The following is a 21,865-nucleotide window of genomic DNA, read 5'->3' on the forward strand; positions in this document are numbered from 1 at the left end:
GTCTTTCATGTGAGAAACACGAATCTGGAATCATATTTGCAAAATTCCTCACCGTTCAGGAGATATGACCAAATTCCAGTCAAATCTGAGAAACTTCGTGTCTCAGTGTGGATCACGATTGGTCCATGCAACCAATCATTTTTTTGTGAGAAATGAAAATCGCTCAAACTTTGTGATCTTATGGTCTTTGATGCGAGAAAGACGGATCTGGAATCATATTTGCTAAATTCCTCACCATTCAGGATATATAACCAAATTTCAGCCAAATCTGAGATACTTCTTGTCTCAGTGTGGTTCACGATGCTATAGCCCATGCTACCTATCAAATTTTTTGTGGAAAATGAAAATCGCTCAAAACTCAGTAATTTTATGGTCTTTAATGCATGGAACACGAATCTGGAAACATATTTTTAAAATTCTTTACTGTTTTTTGGGAAGAGTCGTGAGACAAGAAGTATCTGAATTTGGCTGAAATTTGGTCATATCTCCTGAACGGTAAGGCATTTTGCGAATATATTTCCAGATTTGTGTTTCTCGCATGAAAGACCATAAGATCACAAGGTTTTAGCGATTCACATTTTTCACAAAGAATCGATTGGAAGCATGGACTAACCATCGTGATTCACACTGAAACAAGAAGTATCTCAGGTTTGACTGAAATTTGGTCATATCTCTTGAACGGTGAGGAATTTTGCAAATATGATTCCAGATGCGTTATTCTCGCATCAAAGACCATGAGATCACAACGTTTGAACGATTCATATTTTTCACAAAAAAATGATTGATAGCATGTGATAACCATCGTGATACACACTTAGACAAGGAGTATCTCAGATTTGGCCGAAATTCGGTCATATCTCCTGTACGGTGAGGAATTTTGCAAATTTGATTCCAGATGCGATATTCTCGCATATAAGACCATAAGATCACATAGGTTGAGCAATTTATTTTCTTCTCAAAAAAATGATTGGTTGCATGGACCAATCGTGATTCACACTGAGACAAGAAGTTTCTCAGATTTTACTGAAATTTGATCATATCCCCTGAACCTCGAGGAATCTTGCAAATATGATTCCAGATTCGTTTTTCTCACATCAAAAACCATAAGAACACAAAGTTTGAGCAGTTCATATTTTTCACAAAAATGATTGGTAGCATGGAATAACCATCATAAAAGTAAATTCGTATGGCTTTTGTTGGTGGGGAGTCCCTTGCGGGAAGGTCCAACCGCCTGAATATATAATTTGAGCCATCAATGTTCCTTACGACTGAAGGTAAGGAATTTCGCAAAGATGATTCCAGGTTCGAGTTTCTCGCATCAAAACCCATAAGATTATCAAGTTTGAACGATTTACATTTTACACAAGAAATTGATTGGTAGCATGGAATAACCATCGTGATTCATACTGAGACAAAAAGTATCTCAGATTTGACTGGAATTTGGTCATATCTTCTTAACGGTAAGGAATTTTGCAAATATGATTCCAGATTCGTGTTTCTCGCATGAAAAACCATAAGATCACAGAGTTTTTGCAATTCATATTCTCCACAAAAAAGGACTAACCAAAATCAGCCAAATCTGAGATTTCTTTTCTCAGTGTGGTTCACGATGGTTAGTCCATGCTTCCAATCCATTATTTAGTAAAAAATGAAAATCACTCAAACTTTGTGATCTTATGGTCTTGCAGAATTCCTCACCGTTCAGGAGATATGACCAAATTTCAATCAAATCTGAGATACTTCTTGTCTCAGTGTGGTTCACGATGGTTAGTCCATGCTACCAATCAATTCTTCATTTAGAATGGAAATCGCTCAAACTTTTTGATCTTATGGTCTATGAGAAGAATTAAGGAGCTACGTGTTTTGATGTCAATTAAGCCAGTCTGAGGCAAAAAGTATCTCAGATTTGGCTGAAATTTGGTCATATCTCCTGAACGGTAAGGAATCTTGCAAATATGATTCCAGATTCGAGTTTCTCGCATCCAAGACCATAAGATCACGAAGTTTGAGTGATTTTTATTTCTCATAAAAAATCGATAAAAACCATGGACTATAACTATAACCATCGTGAAACACACTGAAACGAAAAGTATCTCAGATTTGGCTGAAATTTGTACCATAGTCAAAGTGTGACCTGAGAAATGTCAGAGCCAAATTTGGCACCCCCAGCTACTATACAGGGTGAATTATGAATAGGGTTGCCACCCGTACTATATAATAAAGTATTGTACTTTATTTGGAGGTCTTATACTTTATACTTAGGGAGAAGGGTGGAAGGTAATAGAAGCATAGAGAGTTTCCTCACCAAGCACAGCAATGCGTGTGAAGAAGCGAGCAAGGTGAATGAGCAAAAATCCACTCATCAAAACAAACAGCTGATTGAGAGACCAGAAGAAAGAAAAGAGGAATTTAAAAAAACTGTAAATAATCAGACATAGCAAAAACTAAGAATACATAGGACCGGATTCATTCAGGAATTAAACAAGAATAGTTCAACTAGAAATGGAAAACTTATACACATAGGCACATTTAATGCAAGGTCTGTCCTAGGAGAAGATAAAATTATGGAGCTTGAGCTAGCAATGAAGGAGATCGAATGGGATGTTTTAGGCTTAGCTGAAATCAGGAGAAGCTACGAAGAAGTAGTAGAGCGAAATAGTGGGCATATCTTCTGTCACTCAGCAGCCACAAGAGGGAACAGAGGAGTTGGCTTTTTTGTGAATAAACAACACAAAAATAAGATCACCGAATTTAAACCCATATCAGACAGAATTGCGTTCATAAAAATATCAATTGGAAACAATAAGCTAATGATAATACAAGTACATGCACCAACATCCGACAGTAATGAGGAAGAAATAGAACTTTTTTACGAGAGACTAGAAGGTATAATGATACAAAAACGAGCAGGAGAAAGACTAATAGTGATGGGAGATTTCAACGCAAAGATTGCAAGGAGCGCTGAGATGGGGGAAGCTAGTATTGGAAATGAAAGAGGCGAAATGCTACTGGATTTTGCCCTAAGCAATAATCTCAAGATTGTAAATATGCTATTTAGAGGAAATATTGAAGACAAGTGGACATGGAAATCCCCAATTGGAGGCTTGCATGAGATCGACTACTTTATGGTGGAGCAGAGGAACAACACTGTACAACACCTAGCCGTAATGAAAACATTCAAGTACGACTCTGACCACAGAATGCTGATGAGTGAAATGAAGCTACATAAAAGAAGGTTTTTCATCAAACAAAGAAGAACGAGAATAGAGGAGACAAACAGTGGAAGATATGTTGAAAATTTAGCAGAAGAAATTAGAAAACTACATAGGCTATAACCCAAAACAATAGTATTGAAGAAATATATACCGGACTTGTACATTCGATTCGAATAGCTTCCAACAGATTGGAAAGAGTACAGAGAGGGGAAAGAAGAAGCAAGAAAATCTCAACTGAAACAATGAATTTGATTGAAGAACGTGAGAGATTGAATAGAATTGTTGAGAAGACAGACGAGGAGAAGGAGGAGCACAAAAATCTCAGAAAAGAAGTACGAGCAAGAATTAGGAAAGAGACAAAAGAATACGAAGAAAATGTAATAAATTCAATAATGCTGACAACAGGGTCAACTAAAAAGATCAATCAAGAGCTCAGCAGTACTAGAAAAAAATGGATTGCCAAATTGAATACAGAAGGTGGGATTGCGACAGAAAGAAGTCGAATTATAGACCATATATCAGTATTTTATGAGAATTTATACAAGAAGGACAATGGAGACGAAAGATGGGCTATACGAGAAAATCAACAAGCGACTGAATTCGATTTTGAAGCAGCGGAAATATTAGAGGCAGAAATATTCAATGCTATTAAAAGTCTTAAGAAAGGTAAAGCTCCTGGAGATGATGGAATCACAGGCGAAGCAGTGATTACAGGATTTGAAAAACTATTGAAGCCGCTAAAACTTTTATTCAACAAAATCTTGAGAGAAAAAACAATACCTCTAGCATGGAAGAGAAATAAAGTGATTATAATATTCAAGAAAGGTTCAAGACTGGATGTTGAGAATTATAGACCAATCACTCTCCCCTCAGTGCTGTATAAGCTATTCGCTTCCATAATTAAAAATAGATTACTGAACAAAGTTTATGAAAATCACCCCACTGAGCAAGCAGGATTCAGGCCAGGATATTCTACAATAGATCACCTTCAAGCTGCAAATCAGATAATAGAAAAATCGATGGAATATACATACCGCTCTACCTATGTCTAGTGGATTACCAAAAAGCATTCGACAGTGTGAGTCATTGCAGGATGTGGGATGCCCTCGAAGAAGCTGGCATAGACAGAATGTACATTGACGTGATAAGAGTCTATATGATAATACAGAAATCTATGTGGAGCTGGAGAGAAAAGGAAAGAGCATAAAAATTGAGAAAGGATTGAAACAGGGCTGCCCACTCTCCCCAATATTATTCAACTGCTGCTTGGATTACATTTTTCGAAGGCTGGAGTGGGAGGATAAGGGCCTCAGAATTGATGGGAAAAAACTATCAAATCTTAGATTTGCAGATGATGTGATGGTTGTGGCAGAGAGCGCCGAGCAAATGGAAGAGATGATGAAGGAACTGCTGAAGGCTAGCAAAACGATTGGCCTCCACTTGAATGCTCAGAAGACCAGATTAATGACAAATTCCGAAAAAATAAGGGTAGAAATCGACTGTGGAATTCTTGATTACGTGGAAGACTACGAATATCTGGGCCAGGTTATATCGTTTGTCAACAGATCTGGGAAAGAAATCAAGCACAGAATTGATAAAGGGTGGAAGAAATATTGGGCACTGAAACGCAACTTCAAGGGCAATTACTCAAATAATTTGAAAGGAAAAGCGCTATCCATGTGTGTCTATCCGACGATATTGTATGGCTCGCAAACATGGGCGCTCACAGAGTACTTGGACAGGAGGTTGGAGACCACACAAACGAAAATACTGCGTAGCATTCTTCGCATAAGGCTGAGTGAACGTTCAAGAAACACTGATATATTGAGAAGAGTGCGCGTCAAATACCTACAACGAGAGGCGCACATATTGAAGTGGAAGTGGGCGGGCCACGTCGCGAGAATGGACGAAACCGGTGGACCAGGACTTGCACTGAGTGGGTGCCGAGGGACAGGACCAGGAGCAGAGGACGGCCACCAACCCGATGGAGGGACGAGCTATGTCAAAGGGTAGGACACGCATGGGCAACCACTGCAAGAAATCGACAGTTGTGGAACAAAATAGTGTCTAAGTTATAATTCCAAGAACTATTGTGAAAAAGATTTAAAATCCTGTAAATTTGTAAATAGCTTGATAAATTGCCAACCTATCATTTTACCTCATACAAGAGAGGCTTTTGTTCAATTATGAATGTCAATAAAGCTTTTATTATTATTATTATTATTATACTTTGAAAGCAAGATAAAGTACGCAAAAATACTTTATTTTGCTCAATAAAGTATACAGTATTATATAATAAAGTACGAGGAAATCAAAACATTTTAGGTTAGTAGAATGGCGGAGACTGTCAGATTTAAACTAAATATTGGCTACATTTATTCAGTGCATGTGATGCTGATGAGTTCAAGAATTTGTATAAAGTGGTTTCATATTTACTCTTTATCTCTGCCACTTCAGCATTTGTGGAAAGGGTTTTTTCGGTGATGAATAAATAGTGGAGAGATGAGAGGAGCAAAGCATCTTTGAATCTCATAACAAATGATGAACTAATGATTTATTTCAATTTGAATGTTGATTGCAAAGATGCTTTGCAACTCTTCACCAGTAACAATTATTCATTGATGATGGCCAAAAGCAATAAGAAATATATTCTCAAGAATAACCAATTGATTTTCTATTGAATTTAAAATTCATTATTAAAGTCATTTTGTATTCCATTATATAATGGAACGTTTAAACGTTGGAATGGTATTGTATTTTGAATATCCATTCAAAATTACTTTATTTGCATGGGCTACTAATAAAAGTTATTAAAAACATAAAGCACCCTTTATTTATTTTTTCTATGAGCACATCCAAGCTCTAAAATCAAAAAAATACTACTCAATAATCAGCCTTGTGGAGCACTTGATAGGAGAAAACCATAAATATATTGATATGAATGCTAATATGCAGATTTTAAACGTTGGAAGCAGAAGCAGTAAATTAAATTGATGTAAAAGAAGATTTCATATCTACACTACAGCAAAATTCAATAATAATAAACTAATAAATATCATTCAATTCGATTTAGATAATCCCATTTTTGATAAAATTATGCAAACCAAGAAATAGAACATAATATGGAGCATAGTCTTATATGTACATAAATTAGTCAGTACTTTTTTATTTATTTATTCATTTTTCATTTGAACTTGAAAATGGCTAAAATAAGCTGAAACCGGTTTTATTTCATATAAATAAAGGGTGCTTTATGTTTTTAATAAATCATTTAAAATTGTATTTTGAGAAGTACATATATCTTTGGCCAGAGGGGTGCAATTTTTTGCATTAAATTTCTTAATCTTGTGTACCTCAAATTATTTTGCAATAGCCTAGAGTTGATTAAATTGTTGAAGAGTAACAATATCATGCATTTTTTCAAGTCATATAACTTACATTTTGAATTTAGAAGACCAACTCTAAAACTTTTTGGATTAAATAAAATAAATTATATGTTTTTTTCATGATACTATATTAAAAAATTCTTCGTGTGCTTTGTAACAAATGAAATTAATTTATCTTTTTAATGATTTATGATTATTTTCGTCATCAGTATGTAATTAATAACTTTCCTAGCTATCATGTTCTTATTTGGATAAATCGAATTATTCTATCATTAGTCATTAATAGAATAATTATAATGGATTCTAATAGTAATCAGTGATATTCATGTCAATAATGTGTATTCTTGTGAGTATATAAGAATGACACGAAGAACTATGCTGCCTTTTTGAATATACAGGTAAAAATGACATGTACTTTATTTAATCCTTATGTACTATATTTTTTAGGCCTGTGATTACCAAAGTACTTTATTTTTCTTAAAAAAAGGTGGCAACCCTATTTATGAAGCTGCAAACATAAATTTTCAAATGGTCATATCACCTGAACGATAAGGAATTTTGCAAATATGATTCCAGATTCTTGTTTCTCGCATCAAAGACCATGAAATCACAAAGTTTAAGCGATTTTTATTTTTCAAAAAATAATGATGAAAATCATTATTGAACCACACTGAGACAAAAAGAATATCAGATTTGGCTTAAATTTTGTCATATCTCCTTAACGGTGAGGAATTTTGCAAATATAATCCAGATTCGTGTTTCTCACATCAAAGACCATAATATCACGAAGTATGAGTAATTTTCTTTTTTCACGAAAAATTGATGGTAATCATCGTAAAAACACTGAAACAAAAAGTATCTCAGCATCAAAGACCATAAGATCACGAAGTTTGAGCGATTTTTATTTTTCACAAAAAATTGATGAAAACCGTGGACTAACTAAAACAAAACGTGCACTAACATCGTGAAACACACTAAAACAAAAAGTATCTCAGATTTGGCTGAAATTTGGTCATATCCCCTGAACGGTAAGGAATTTTGCAAATATAATTCCAGATTTAATTCCAGATTCGTGTTTCTCGCATCCAAGACCATAAGATCACGAAGTTTGAGCGATTTTTATTTTTCACTAAAAATTGATGGAAATCATGGAACCATGGATGAAAACCGTGAACCACACTGATACAAAAAGTATATCTATAGTATCAATAGATAAAGCTTGACCTGAGAAATGTCGGAGCCTAATTTGTCACCTCCAGCTACTTTACAGGATGAGTTATGAAGCTGCAAACATATAATTTTCAAATGGTCATATCTCCTGAACGGTAAGAAAATTAGCAAATATGATGCCAGATTCGTGTTTCTCGCATCAAAGACCATGAGATCACAGAGTTTGAGCGATTTTTATTTTTTACAAAAAATTGATGACATTCATGGTCATCGTGAAACACACTAAAACAAAACGTATCTCAGATTTGGCTGAAATTTGGTCATATCCCCTGAACGGTAAGGAATTTTGCAAATATAATTCCAGATTCGTGTTTCTCGCATCCAAGACCATAAGATCACGAAGTTTGAGCGATTTTTATTTCTCATAAAAAATCGATAAAAACCTATTACCATCGTGAAACACACTGAAACGAAAAGTATCACAGATTTGGCTTAAATTTGTACCATAGTTAAAGTGTGACCTGAGAAATGTCAGAGCCAAATTTTGGCACCCCCAGCTACTATACACAATGATTTATGAAACTGCAAACATAAATTTTCAAATTGGCTGAAATTTGTACCATAAGTAAAGTATGACCTGAGAAATGTCAGAGCCAAATTTGGCACCCCGGGCTACTATACAGAGTGATTTATGAAGCTGCAAACATAAATTTTCAAATGGTCATATCACCTGAACGATAAGGAATTTTGCAAATCTGATTCCAGATTCGTGTTGCTCGCATCAAAGACCATAAGATCACAAAGTTTGAGCGATTTTTATTTTTCACAAAAAATTACATTGCCAACTTTAAGGCTTTGCAGTAAGTGAGGTCCACGTTATAATGTCTGTATTTGATTAACATTGGTGTTGCTATCCTTGTCTACCTTTTCTATCCTCCCAACGTTGTCAGATTGGAATCTTAACAATCTATGGGCAATATATTTTTGACGTAGTCATGTACTTTAAAAAATACTCGTCAACAGGATCACGAAACGAAATACATGGCTACAACACCAGATTTGGAAGGATCGAGGAGAGGCATAGATTGGATTTCTTTAAGAAAAAAACATTTTTTATGGGTAGAAAATTTTTCAATATACTTCCTAGAGAGTTGAAAGAAATAGAGGAGGTTGAATACCTACAAAAAAATTGAGTATGGAGTATGTCAATTTGACTGCAAGATTTTAGAATCTTGTTTTTTATCAAATTTGTGACTTCTTTATGTGTAAAGGATGATTTTTGTGACGATATTAATAATTCTTGTTGTAATTTGACACTGTTCAGATGTATTTTGTGCATTTTTATGAATAAAGAAATTTTCAATTCAATTCAATTCTCAATTCAATTCAAGATCGTGTTTCAACAATGTAGAAATATGATTAATTAACAAAATATGTAATCTCAATCATAGAAATGTATCATTAAAAATATATTTTCTTGACGAATCGATTATTTCAAAGAAAGATGAACAGATAATATTACATCAGATATGTAGGTATCAGCTATCCTCTAGTATAGCAGAGAATCGGGAACGTTGTTCTACAATCTTTCTCCACTGCCATTATAATGTGGACCTCATAATTGCGCCAGAGAAAATCTTTCAAATATGTTCAGTTATAACTATAACATAAATTACAGTTACAGTAAAAGTTATTTGATGAAATTATATCCTGAATGTGTCATTCTGAAGTTCAATGTTAACATACGACCACAGAATCAGGGCAAAAGCACATTAAATGAGACCCGTTTATTAAAAAAGGCAGTATTGGACAGAAAAGCATGTTGCTTCTTTTCCCATTAAAGTGTATTTAGCCTGGATAAATAAATATACAACCATATATACATATTTCAAAGATAATAATTATTCAGAAAACTGCCCAGTTATATGCATTGCACATTATACAAAATATGAGCATTATTAAACATATTCAGTTCTGATGTACAAATGAAGCAGTACATATCTTATCAACAGAGCAATAAAAAGCTATACAAAATATCAAATTAATCACTTATAAATAACTTTTATCATCGGTAACATTTTAAATCTTTAAATACTTGGAAATTTATGAGATTTAATAGTTTTTAAATCGAATTCAATCAACAGCAGATAAACTTTATAACACTCTTATTCAACAACATATACGGAACAAAGTGCTAATCTGCTAAATAAATAAAGCTAAAAGACGTTCTATTGTGTCTATGAATACAGAGTGATGCAGGAGGCACAGATATACAAAACCATAGTTACAAGATAGAAGGGTCCCAACTCGGAAATATAAAGTCACTAAACAAAACAACATGAAGATAACTCCCAACTACGAACCTACTTATACATCTCGTATTCTGTTGGGCCTGTAATGAGATTTGAACTCATAATAAATTGTGTACAATGAATTAGAACATATATTATAAACATCGTACGTGTAACTACTGATTAAATTTTAGCATGAATCTTGAAAGATAGTACTATCGAATAAGATACACAGAAAAGATCAACACTGAAATAAATCGACTTATCAATGTTCTACGCACTAATCATCTAACTGCAGATTGAATCATAAAAATTCATATTAGAACAATTATTTTGAGTAATATTGAAGTAAGTCAATAAATTTATTGATGAATTCAAATATATTCATCTTCTTTTCCACAAAATTACTAGGAGCTGCATAACATATCATTGCTTATCTTGTACTATCCTCCTGGAACACTCTGTATATATTTATATAATATTTGTGTGGGTGTGTTTGTCTTGTGTGTATGTGTGTGTTTATACATGAACACTAATTTAATACAAATTGTACATCAATAGATTAAAATTTATTTAAAGCTTAAATTATGTTGATGACACAGCAATGATTACAACAATATTATTCTTCAGAGCAAACGACTTTTAAATAATGTAGATTGAAACGAATATGTACATAGCAAAATTAAAAAATGTAATTGCCGAGCGAACACTGTTATACCAGTCCTTTCAACTACAATTCGATAAACACTAATACAAATGACCACTTTACAAGTAAAACAATGTGATATTGATTCTCCTTCGATTAAGAATAGAATACTAACTTTGATGAAGATAAGGTACATAAGAGGCGAAAATATTCAAATTCAGCCAAACGAGAATATATTTACAAATAACATTCTTGAATCTAATAAATTTTCTGGGTCAGAATACTTTGGTTACTTTAGGACATAACTAAGCTACTCCTAGGACTGTCAGCTGGAGGGATAATGGTTTTCCCAATACGAACCGCCGTTTGTACCAGGCATAGGTCCATTCATACACACCACACTTGAAGACTGTATCATATTATTTGGTTCTGGCACTGAAAATAAAATTAAAGCATATGTTATGTTTTGTTCACAAAATTTGAATAAATCTAAACATCTAATAACCTAACCACTTGCACAACAAAGTCCTCATCAAACTTCTATAGTGAGTCTAGTTTAGTTTAATTTTCGTCGTATAACACTACAAAATTAAGCAAAGCTTGGTAGTATATGACACGTCAAAAATATTGAGTACAGTACTCAAAAAAGTAATGATAAAAGAGAAAAAAGAGAAGAAAATCAGAACATACAAAGGAGTTAAAAATATGCTTGCAAAAAAAATCTTACACGCGCCAACAGTTAAAGCTTTCCTCTAAACTGTACGGAGATGCATCAATCAATTTAGCTTTTATTGCATTCTTAAACTTTTCTGAGCTCTCAATACATTTTATTTCAGTTGGAAGAGAGTTATAGAGTTATAAGAGAGTTATAGAGTTATAAGAGAGTTATAGAGTTATAAGTCCGCAATAATGTGACCCTTTCTCTAAGCTTGCTGTTCTGTGTTGCGGGATGAACTATTTGGTTTCTAGTATTGTAACTATGATGGATTTGACTCTCTCTCAATATCTTCTCGTTTTTCTTTGCCATAGTTGCAATTTCGAGGAAGTACAATGCAGGAACTGTCTTCTGAAATAGTTTTTACAGGAGTCATAAGGCTTCAAGTTGTCGACAGTTCTGAGGGTTTTTTTTGCTTTTTAAAGACAGAATAAGGATTATTTTTTCCACTCCCCCAAATGACAATGAAGAAAGATAGGAGAATAGCGAAGCGGAGATAGAGAAGGAAGATAGTGTTATCTGCTTTGTCGAATGATAGTCAAGCATAGTAACACTAATGTTAATCAAATGCTGCTCACTACAGGTAAACTTTTTCCATTTATTGGGTTGATTGTGGTCGGATATTAATCAGTTAATGCATACTAAAAACAGTTTTCCCGGTTAAAAGACTTGAAAGTCGATTTACCTGAATGTATGGAGTTGACCCTAGCAAATGCGATAAATGATGTCAATGAGTGATAGTCAATGGGAATGTGATAAACAGATCAGAGTACATCTGTGTGGCGAAAGCAATGTAAATACTTATCTTCTATTAAGGCTCTGCAAAGGCTAAAAATAAACTTCCTACTCGTGATATTTTTCAACGTTTTTCAATTTGTATATCATTGAGCTATAAAAAAAAGTTTTCTCAGGAAAACATTTTTTTTCTGATCATTACTTTTTGAGATATGAGCGCCTAAAGTTTAAATTTTTGGGACAGAACATTTCAAATTCGGTAAGAGATAAATCTATGCGATTTAGAGGATAGATAAATGGGCGCAGTGTATTTGTTCCAGCTTCAGCAGTCTCTCCAAAATTACATCTCTAATATCCTTCAAGAAAGCTGGAAGCGCCTCCTAGTGGTGCGCCTGGATACCCAAATGCGGGATGGAGACCTGCATTTGGGGAACTAAATCAAATACAAGCCATTGCGGATCGGTAATAGCTGCCAACATATAAAATTGGTCATGGCAGCTGGAATAATAAGTATGAAGCTTCTGAACAGCTAGTGAGCTCCTGGTCCAATATGGGCGGGGTTGGTGAAAGTTGGATATTGGCAGTGAAAGCACTATTCATGAAATTTTTGGTATATAGTATAGAGAGCGCTTAGTTATTTTGGCAGCCGAACTATCTTAGGATCTCCCGGCTTTATTCACGGACAAATTCAACTAATAGTTCTTCTCAGAACTTTTCTATGAGACGACTGGGCCCTGGTATCAAAATATGCCACCTGAACATTGAAGGCATCAGTAGAGCAAAGTCTGAGTTCCTTTCAAGGCTAATGTTGGAGCATAGAGTAGATGTGATAGCTCTACAGGAAACTCATACTGAATCTTTACTCAAGAGGGCGAATTCCTGGATATGACATCATTGGTGCTACATACCATAGATCTTATGGCATAGCTACATATGTGAGAGCAAACTTGGAGAATGTCACACTTATCTCGGAGAGTCAGGAAAATAATATCCACGTGGTTGTAATAAGAATAGACGACCTGTCCATAGTTAATGTGTATAAGCCCCCTGCAGTGGAGTGGCCAGTCCAGGTCTTGCCACAACTTGATTACCCATGCATATTCATTGGAGACTTTAATAGCCACCATGATGCATGGAACTATAGTCAGAATAATAGCTGTGGCACGTCCCTTGTTGAATGGGCAGAAAGGAACAATATGTATCTAGTTTTCGATGGCAAGGACAGAGGGACCTTCAGATCGCTGCATGGGGAAGAGACTATAATCCTGACTTGTGCTTCACTAGTAGAAATAGCTCTGGACAACCACTGCCTGCAATTCGATCTGTTTTACCTGATTTTCCTCATAGTCAGCACCGGCCTGTTCTCATTGACATAGGCATCCAGATTCCCCTGATTAACTCAGTGCAGCGACCGAGATGGAACTTCTCTAAGGCCAGGTGGAATGACTATGCAGCGGATCTTGACAAGTGTGTACGATGGATACCTGCCACCCAAGGATAGTTACCAGAGGTTTGTTGGTGCAGTAATTGCAATAGCCAAGAAACACATTCCAAGGGGATACAGAAAATAATATATACCTGGCTGGAATGACGAATGCAACAACCTCTACAAAAGATTCAAAGAGAGTGGAGATGGACGCATTGCTGAGGAGCTTCTGAAGGAGCTGGATGGTGCAAGAAGAGACCGATGGGATAAAACAGTGGAAAGGCTTGATTTTAAACATTCTAGTCGACAAGCATGGAGCTTATTAAGAAAACTTGGTGCAGCTAGAAAGCCAACCAGGCAAGGAACTGAAGTGGAGCCTGAATTGGTTGCTGAGCACATTATTAGATCTTCCAGGGTGAACCACAATTTGGAGCACACTGATGAGATAAGAAGACAATTGAAGATCCTTAGGGAGAGAGTTATGCCAAACCCACATTTCTCTGCTACATTCAGTGTTGCAGACATAGACAATGCTCTGAGGGACATGAAACCTGGTAAAGCTCCTGGGTTCGATGGAATTCACCCCGAATTCTTACTCAATGCTGGGAAAAACACCAGGCGATGGTTGAGCCGGTTCTGTTCAGATATACTTGCCACTGGAAAGATCCCACATGCTATTAAATGGTCAAAAATTGTAGCAATCTTGAAGCCTGGAAAGATGGCTGACAAGGTCGAAAGCTATCGGCCAATAGCTCTGCTTAGCTCAGTTTATAAATTACTAGAAAGACTGCTTTTTTGTAGAATAAGCAAAGCAATCCTTGAGATAGTCCCTATCGAGCAAGCAGGCTTTAGGCCAGAGCGCAGCTGTGATGACTAGGTCTTGGCACTGACAACATTCATTGAGGCTGGATATCAGAGACAGAAAAAAACAGCTGTAACTTTTGTCGATTTGAAGGCAGCATATGATACAGTCTGGCGAGAAGATCTAATATATAAAATGTTGCAAATCATTCCATGTCAACATACAGTAAGACTTGTAAACAATATGCTGAAAAACAGATCCTTCCAGGTGTTGATTGGGCATGAGATGAGCCGAACAAAAAGGCTTGACAATGGTCTGCCTTTTTCAACCTTTATGTCTCAGACCTGCCAAGAGTCAGGTCCAGAGTATTTGCATATGCAGATGATTTGGCTTTGGCTACACAGAGTAGTGACCTTGAGACTGGAGAGGAGACACTAACAAGTGACTTGGCTGTACTGACAGACTACTGTTCAAAGTGGAGGCTGTGCCCCAGCCCTGGGAAAACTGTAGTATCAGCCTTCCATCTAAGCAATAAACTAGCAAATGCTGAGCTGAAAGTCTTAATGAATGGTGCTGCCTTGAAACAATAAGTTTCCGAAATATCTTGGCATCACCCTGGACAGGACCCTCTCTTTTAATCAGCACCTAAGGAATGTAGCAGCCAAGTTGAAGACAAGAAAAAACATCATTAGGAAACTATGTGGCACAACTTGGGGCTCATCTTCCTCAACTCTGAGGTGCTCTAGTCTGGGCCTGGTGTATGCTGCTGCTGAGTACTGTGCATCTTCCTGGATCAACAGTTGTCACACTCACCTTGTAGATGTGCATCTGGGTGACACTCAACAGAATTCGAACCCATCATGGGAGATGCAATGCGTCATTTTTCGAATGGGGACTTGGAGACTCCCCAGTGTGACTGTGGGGCGATGGAGCAGACAGTGCACCACATTATATTTGAGTGTGAGAGACGTGCCTACCTGGGCGAGGCAAACGACTTTACTGTAGCCAGTCCCCAGGCAATACAGTATATTTCATCCCTTGACGTGCACTTATAAAAGTGTGAAATTTAAAAAAAAAAACTTGAAAAAAATGCCATACGCTAAATAAATAATATAGAGGATAGATTCTTCATAGTATTGTTGATCTAGTAAAACATTTTTTTAAAAATATCAATCTTTAACTTAGTTATTAAATTTACTAAAAATAACTCAACTAAGAGTTATTTTTGGCAATTGAATAGATGTCTCAAAAATTGATTATTTCAAGAAAAGTTTTGTTTTAGATCAACAATAGATCAACTAGATCAACAATACCATGAAGAATCTATCCTCTAAATCTCATGGATTTATCTCTCACCCAATTTGAAATGTTCTGTCCCAAAAATCAAAACTTTAGGCGCTCATATCTCAAAAAGTAATGATCGGGAAAAAAATGTTTTCTTGTGAAAGCTTTTTCATTTTGATAGCTCGATGATATAGAAATCGAAAAACTTTGAAAAATATCACCAGCAGAAAGTTTATTTTCAGCCTTTGCACAGCCTTAATAGACTAAGTTAGGCTAGGTGCTTAGTATTTATTAAAATGTACTTACCACCAGGAAGTAATAGAGGTATTCGACCTCCTCGTTTGACCAGTAGCCTGACTACAGGTCCCCCATTTCGAATAATTTCAATAGCTTCGGAATGCGTCATATTTTTAGTATTTATTCCATTTATTTCAATTATTTGGTCACCAATCTGTCAACAAAAATCACTCGATAAGAAGAGAGCTTCAAATTGATATTCATATTATTGATTCACGAATTAATAAAATAAGCCTACAGTAGTTTAAAAGAATCAACAACCTTTTAGAGGAAACTACTATTAGCCTACTCTACTCATTCCATAGATATCGGTCAAAATTGAGTTAAGGCCCGTATCACATTAGCACTCCAGGCTGGGTCGCCAGTTTAAAGCAAGCTGGGAAACCACTGAGACACTAGAAATGGTGGCCGGGCGGGCGACGCGAGTGAGAAACCTTTAGGTGAGCCGTCCTTCGGCCGAAAACTACCGAACTCGTCCGAACGATCCCCCAACAAAGAAAGCTGTAGATGCTCGTCCATTGCAACAGGTTCATACGTCCGTGCACGGCCGTCTCCGGCCGATCAAGTATTCGATCCGAATTGAATGGGATTTTCCGGCTCTATCCGGCCGAAGTCGAGCTGAGACAACAACATCCTAACCTCAAAATTGTTTCACAGTCTTGTCTGTTGAACTTGTTCTGTTTTATAAAGTTTTAACTATGGACAATGAAAAGTTGATTGGTTTGTTCCAAGAGCATGCTCCATTGTGGGATATGCGAGACAAAAGCATATCATCGTTGTGATGTTCAAAGGAGTCTGTGGTGTGGAAAAATATTGCTGAACAAATAGGATCTGAAGGTAAGATTATTGTAATAAATAACTAATTTAGTGGATATTTGTTTATTCAATTTTTACAATTTTAATAGAATCATTGTTTATGAAATATTTTGGTGGCTATGATAGTAGTTAATTCAATAACTGGCAGCCAACTACTGAACTAGACTGACGAAAACGGTTCCAATGGACGACAAGTGTTCGGCCGCATTAACGGCCGGCAGATTCGAACGATCCAACGAACGAGTATCTAATTAACTGGTGTGATAAATTTATAATTTATGAATAATTTTATTAAATTTTTATGTAATGAAAGACACCTTTAGGCTAGCTACACACACATCGATTTTCGTTCATACGAGATTTTTCCGTCCTTATAAATTCTATTGGATTAAACAGAAGATTTCAAACAGCTGATGTTTGTCAAGTTCCGTTTAATATGATAGAATTCATAAGGACGGCAAAGTATTGTACGAATGAAAATCGATGTGAGTGTGTGTGTGTGTGTGTGTGTGTGTGTGTGTGCGCAGGGCTTTAGAGTGTCTGATTACCTGGTGTCTAATTAACTAGTTAATGAAACCGATAAAAGCCACATCGGACCCTGTCCTAGACTGGTTTCCAAATTTAATTTGTTTTTAATAAATAACATTTTATTGTCGAAAAGCCTTTTACAGCATAGACAACGTCAATATATAACATACCAACAATAAATAGAGTAACAACAACAATAAATACATTTGGACATTTCTACTATAGTATCACAGTTGAGTGATGAAGAGAAGTTGAATTTAGATAACAAGATAATCAGACTAACCAACACTTATAGACAGGTACTAATTAATTGAAAGAATAAGACTTTGATATTGTCAAATCCACTTTTATTTATTCGAAAATTAATTCATAATTCAGTACCAGGTTTCATGGTAAAACCTACCACATCTTCAGCTTTGACAATATCAAAGTTTTATTCTTTCAATTATGGAGAAATACCACAACATCTCATACCATAAGGTACTAATTATTCATCTCAAAAGGTACTAATTATTTACTAACATATATTTACCAGGCACTCATCAAATTCAGTCAATTTATAAAACGGATTTAATACTAGCCAACTATATATCTTTTGTTTAAATATATTTTGTGACACATTATGTAAATGGGAAGGCAGTTTGTTGAACAGTTTTTGTCCCGTGATCTCAAAACTATTAATTTGTCAGTCTTTGGTGCTGTATATCAATGCGATTTCTGTACCTAGTGTTAATTGAATGAACATCACTTCGTAACTGCAGACAGGATAGGTTCTTACGGGTACAAATGAGGACATAATACCGTATACATACAAGTTTATCAAAGTTGGAATTTTTCGATTAATGAACAATGGTCTGCAATGCTCAAAATATGATGAGTTGGTTATAATTCTTAAAGCTTTCTTTTGAATAAGTAGAACATCATTAATCTGAGAAGCATTACCCCAAAGAATGAGGCCGTAAGATATTATACTATGAAAGAAAGAAAAATAGGCCGTTCTTAAATATTTCATAGGTACTACACCGGATAGACTTCTGAGCAAATGAATTACTCTGCTGAGCTTTGAGCTGACATATTTGATATGTGGCTCCCATGTGAGCTTTGAGTCCATATGAATCCCTAAAAACTTGCTGGAGGTCCTCTTTTTAAATTAAAGTTAAGTTGTTCAGTTTTACTGTTATTAGTAGTAGTAGTAAGTAGTAAAAATGACTTTATTGATGATTCAAACATATTACAAAAAATGAAATTCATATAAAGAAATAGCAAAAACTAAATAAAACACCTTTAACATAATAAGAAAAAACAAGACATTATTATGGCATAACCTGTAAGGCTGTCTGCCAGGAGTCGGTTTTAATAGTTAAATTCTTCTATTAAATCTTTTCTAAGTTTAAGAGCCAATTTCAAGAAACTCGTCAATTTTCCCCAATCTTTCCCATTTAGCCACTCAACTACTTCTGCCTCAGTGAGTACATATTTACCTAAGTATACTCTACGAACACCCCCTAACATCGGGCAATCCCCCATAAAGTGAAGCATATCCTCTATCTCGCCCCTGTTACATAATGAGCATCGCCATTGTGTTTCTTCTCTGCCGTGCGAAAAATTGAGGTGGAAAAGAGACCCCCTAGCCTTAACTAATAAACTTATCTTCCTCCTATCAAAATGACCTTCAAGATAAGATCTACTATCGTTCTGCCGCTCTAACCGTTTATACAATCCGTGAAACTGGGCTTCATTCATCCTTCGTACCCACTCAGCTCTCATTTTCTCTTTCATTTTCTCACACAAATAACTAAATTCATTCCTCCATTCACTCTTTCATTCAAACATCTTACTAGATTACACCCAAATTCATCATCCCATCTCCTCCATTCCTTGTACCATGAAATCTTACTTATTAATACTTTCTCTGCTAATACTCTAGGCAGCCTTCCTCGGGCAATTCATAACTATTCTAAAAATAAATTCCACGTGTAACTTTATTATAAATAATGGGTGACACTCAACAGAATTCGAACCCATCATGGGAGATGCAATGCGTCATTTTTCGAATGGGGACTTGGAGACTCCCCAGTATGTGACTGTGGGGCGATGGAGCAGACAGTGCACCACATTATATTTGAGTGTGAGAGATGTGCCTACCTGGGTGAGGCGAACGACTTTACTGTAGCCAGTCCCCAGGCAATACAGTATATTTCATCCCTTGACGTGCACTTATAAAAGTGTGAAATTTAAAAAAAACTTGAAAAAAAATGCCATACGCTAAATAAATAATATAGAGGATAGATTCTTCATAGTATTGTTGATCTAGTAAAACATTTTTTTTTTTTTGAAAATATCAATCTTTAACTTAGTTATTAAATTTACTAAAAATAACTCAACTAAGAGTTATTTTTGGCAATTTGAATAGATGTCTCAAAAATTGATATTTCAAGAAAAGTTTTGTTTTACTAGATCAACAATACCATGAAGAATCTATCCTCTAAATCTCATGGATTTATCTCTCACCCAATTTGAAATGTTCTGTCCCAAAAATCAAAACTTTAGGCGCTCATATCTCAAAAAGTAATGATCGGGAGAAAAATGTTTTCTTGTGAAAGCTTTTTCGTTTTGATAGCTCGATGATATAAAAATCGAAAAACTTTGAAAAATATCACCAGCAGAAAGTTTATTTTTAGCCTTTGCACAGCCTTAATAGACTAAGTTAGGCTAGGTGCTTAGTATTTATTAAAATGTACTTACCACCAGGAAGTAATAGAGGTATTCGACCTCCTCGTTTGACCAGTAGCCTGACTACAGGTCCCCCATTTCGAATAATTTCAATAGCTTCGGAATGCGTCATATTTTTAGTATTTATTCCATTTATTTCAATTATTTGGTCACCAATCTATCAACAAAAATCACTCGATAAGAAGAAAGCTTCAAATTGATATTCATATTATTGACTCACAAATTAATAAAATAAGCCTACAGTAGTTTAAAAGAATCAACAACCTTTTAGAGTAAACTACTATTACTCTACTCATTCCATAGATATCGGTCCAAATTGAGTTAAGGCCCGTATCACATTAGCATTCCAGGCTGGGTCGCCAGTTTAAAGCAAGCTGGGAAACCACTGAGACACTAGAAATGGTGGCCGGGCGGGCGACGCGAGTGAGAAACCTTTAGGTGGTGTGCAATTAATAATCCACTTAACAGCTGATTGATTTTGAATAATACTATAGTTTGATTTTCCTATGTTCAGAAGTAGATCATGTATATAGTAATATTGGGGTATGGAGGAAATTCCATTTCTTTTCATATTTATGCTTAAAATGCCAACGTTAAAAGAATCTTGGACATACATCGACGCGTAAATCTAAAAGAAACATTCCTGTGAAATTTCATGAAAATCTGTTGCTGTGTTTGGCAGAAAATGCGTCACATGCAGACAAGAGCAAATCCCGTCGAGTTAAAACGTAGACCTCATTACGTTCGGTCAAATAAGCAATTCACCACAGATACCTCAAGTGATTAAATAAACAAATCTTCGGTGAATAAAAATAAGATACATTATAAAAGACTGGTATTTTCAATTAAATAATATTGTGAAGAATTTATTTCTGATGAAAAATTACCAGTAACATATTCGTCTTAAATTCACCCATACCTCAGAAATCAGGATTTAAAGAAGACAAAACAGCAATCATTTTGAAAAAAACTTTTTTATCTGTTTTGTCTCCTGTCGATCCTGATTTGTGAGGTTTGCGTGCGTTTTAAACAACCCATATTTACAGGAACTTAATCCTTTATTTTAATGTAAGGAAACACCTCACGAAGTTTATCAGTCCATTTCAGAAATATCATGTATAGGTCAATTAACATGAAATATTGTACAATGAAGAGTGTTCCACGAAATATTCAAGTCCTTGGATATGTGCAGTTTTCATTACTTTGGTATTGTTTTCCCAACAAGTTTATACTCATTCGAAAGCTTATCAAATGGCGAAGTTTTTCATTATTGAAAATATATTGTTACCCTGAAAAAAATAGTTTGAAATTTGGCTTGGAACTTGACGAATGTAGTTTTTTCAATATTGAGCGCTCATAAAAATTTCAAAACGTCAAAGGAACAAATTATAGGAATGTTATTGGAAATTTCTGCCTCTTCCAACCATATTCTTATAATTTCATTTTTATTTTTATAGATAGTATTAATTTTCTAGTTATTGAAGTTTTAATGACGGAGAGTAGGCCTATTTCAGAAATATCGAGAAATCGATAATCTCGAAAACCAAGGTCAAGATCAGAATTAAATTTCGACTGATAGTTTTCTAGTTATTGACGGTGAGTAGGCCAATTTCAGAAATATCGAGAAATCGATACATCTGGAAGACTAAGGTCGATACAAGAACATTTTACTGGTAATTTTTACTTTCCTTGCCCTACTACCATAGGTAAGGAAAGTATTGCTTTCCAAAAAAAATTAAGGTACCCCAATTTCAAGTTTTCTATACGTTTCAAGGTCCCCTGAGTCCAAAACATGATTTTTGGGTATTGGTCTGTGTGTGT

The 21,865-nt window shown here is 35.3% G+C and overlaps 2 protein-coding genes across 2 annotated transcripts in view; one reads left to right on the plus strand and one right to left on the minus strand.

Moving 5' to 3' along the window:
• The first annotated feature begins 4,574 nt into the window (after positions 1–4,574).
• LOC120354366 lies at positions 4,575–5,228 on the plus strand. The gene has a single exon (XM_039441411.1). The coding sequence runs from the start codon at positions 4,575–4,577 to the stop codon at positions 5,226–5,228; it is 654 nt and encodes a 217-aa protein (XP_039297345.1).
• A 4,421-nt stretch (positions 5,229–9,649) lies between these two features.
• The window catches only part of LOC111064267 (membrane-associated guanylate kinase, WW and PDZ domain-containing protein 2), an 85,694-nt gene continuing 73,478 nt past the window's right edge, over positions 9,650–21,865 (minus strand). The window contains exons 19-20 of the mRNA XM_039442206.1: positions 20,057–20,201; positions 9,650–11,143 (exon numbers count right to left, since the gene is read on the minus strand). Of these exons, the coding sequence (XP_039298140.1) occupies positions 11,034–11,143; positions 20,057–20,201 (255 nt within the window). The 3' untranslated portion in view covers positions 9,650–11,033. The remainder of the gene's footprint in view (positions 11,144–20,056; positions 20,202–21,865) is intronic.

This window comes from Nilaparvata lugens, chromosome X (assembly GCF_014356525.2).
Source record: "Nilaparvata lugens isolate BPH chromosome X, ASM1435652v1, whole genome shotgun sequence".
NCBI lineage: Eukaryota > Metazoa > Arthropoda > Insecta > Hemiptera > Delphacidae > Nilaparvata > Nilaparvata lugens.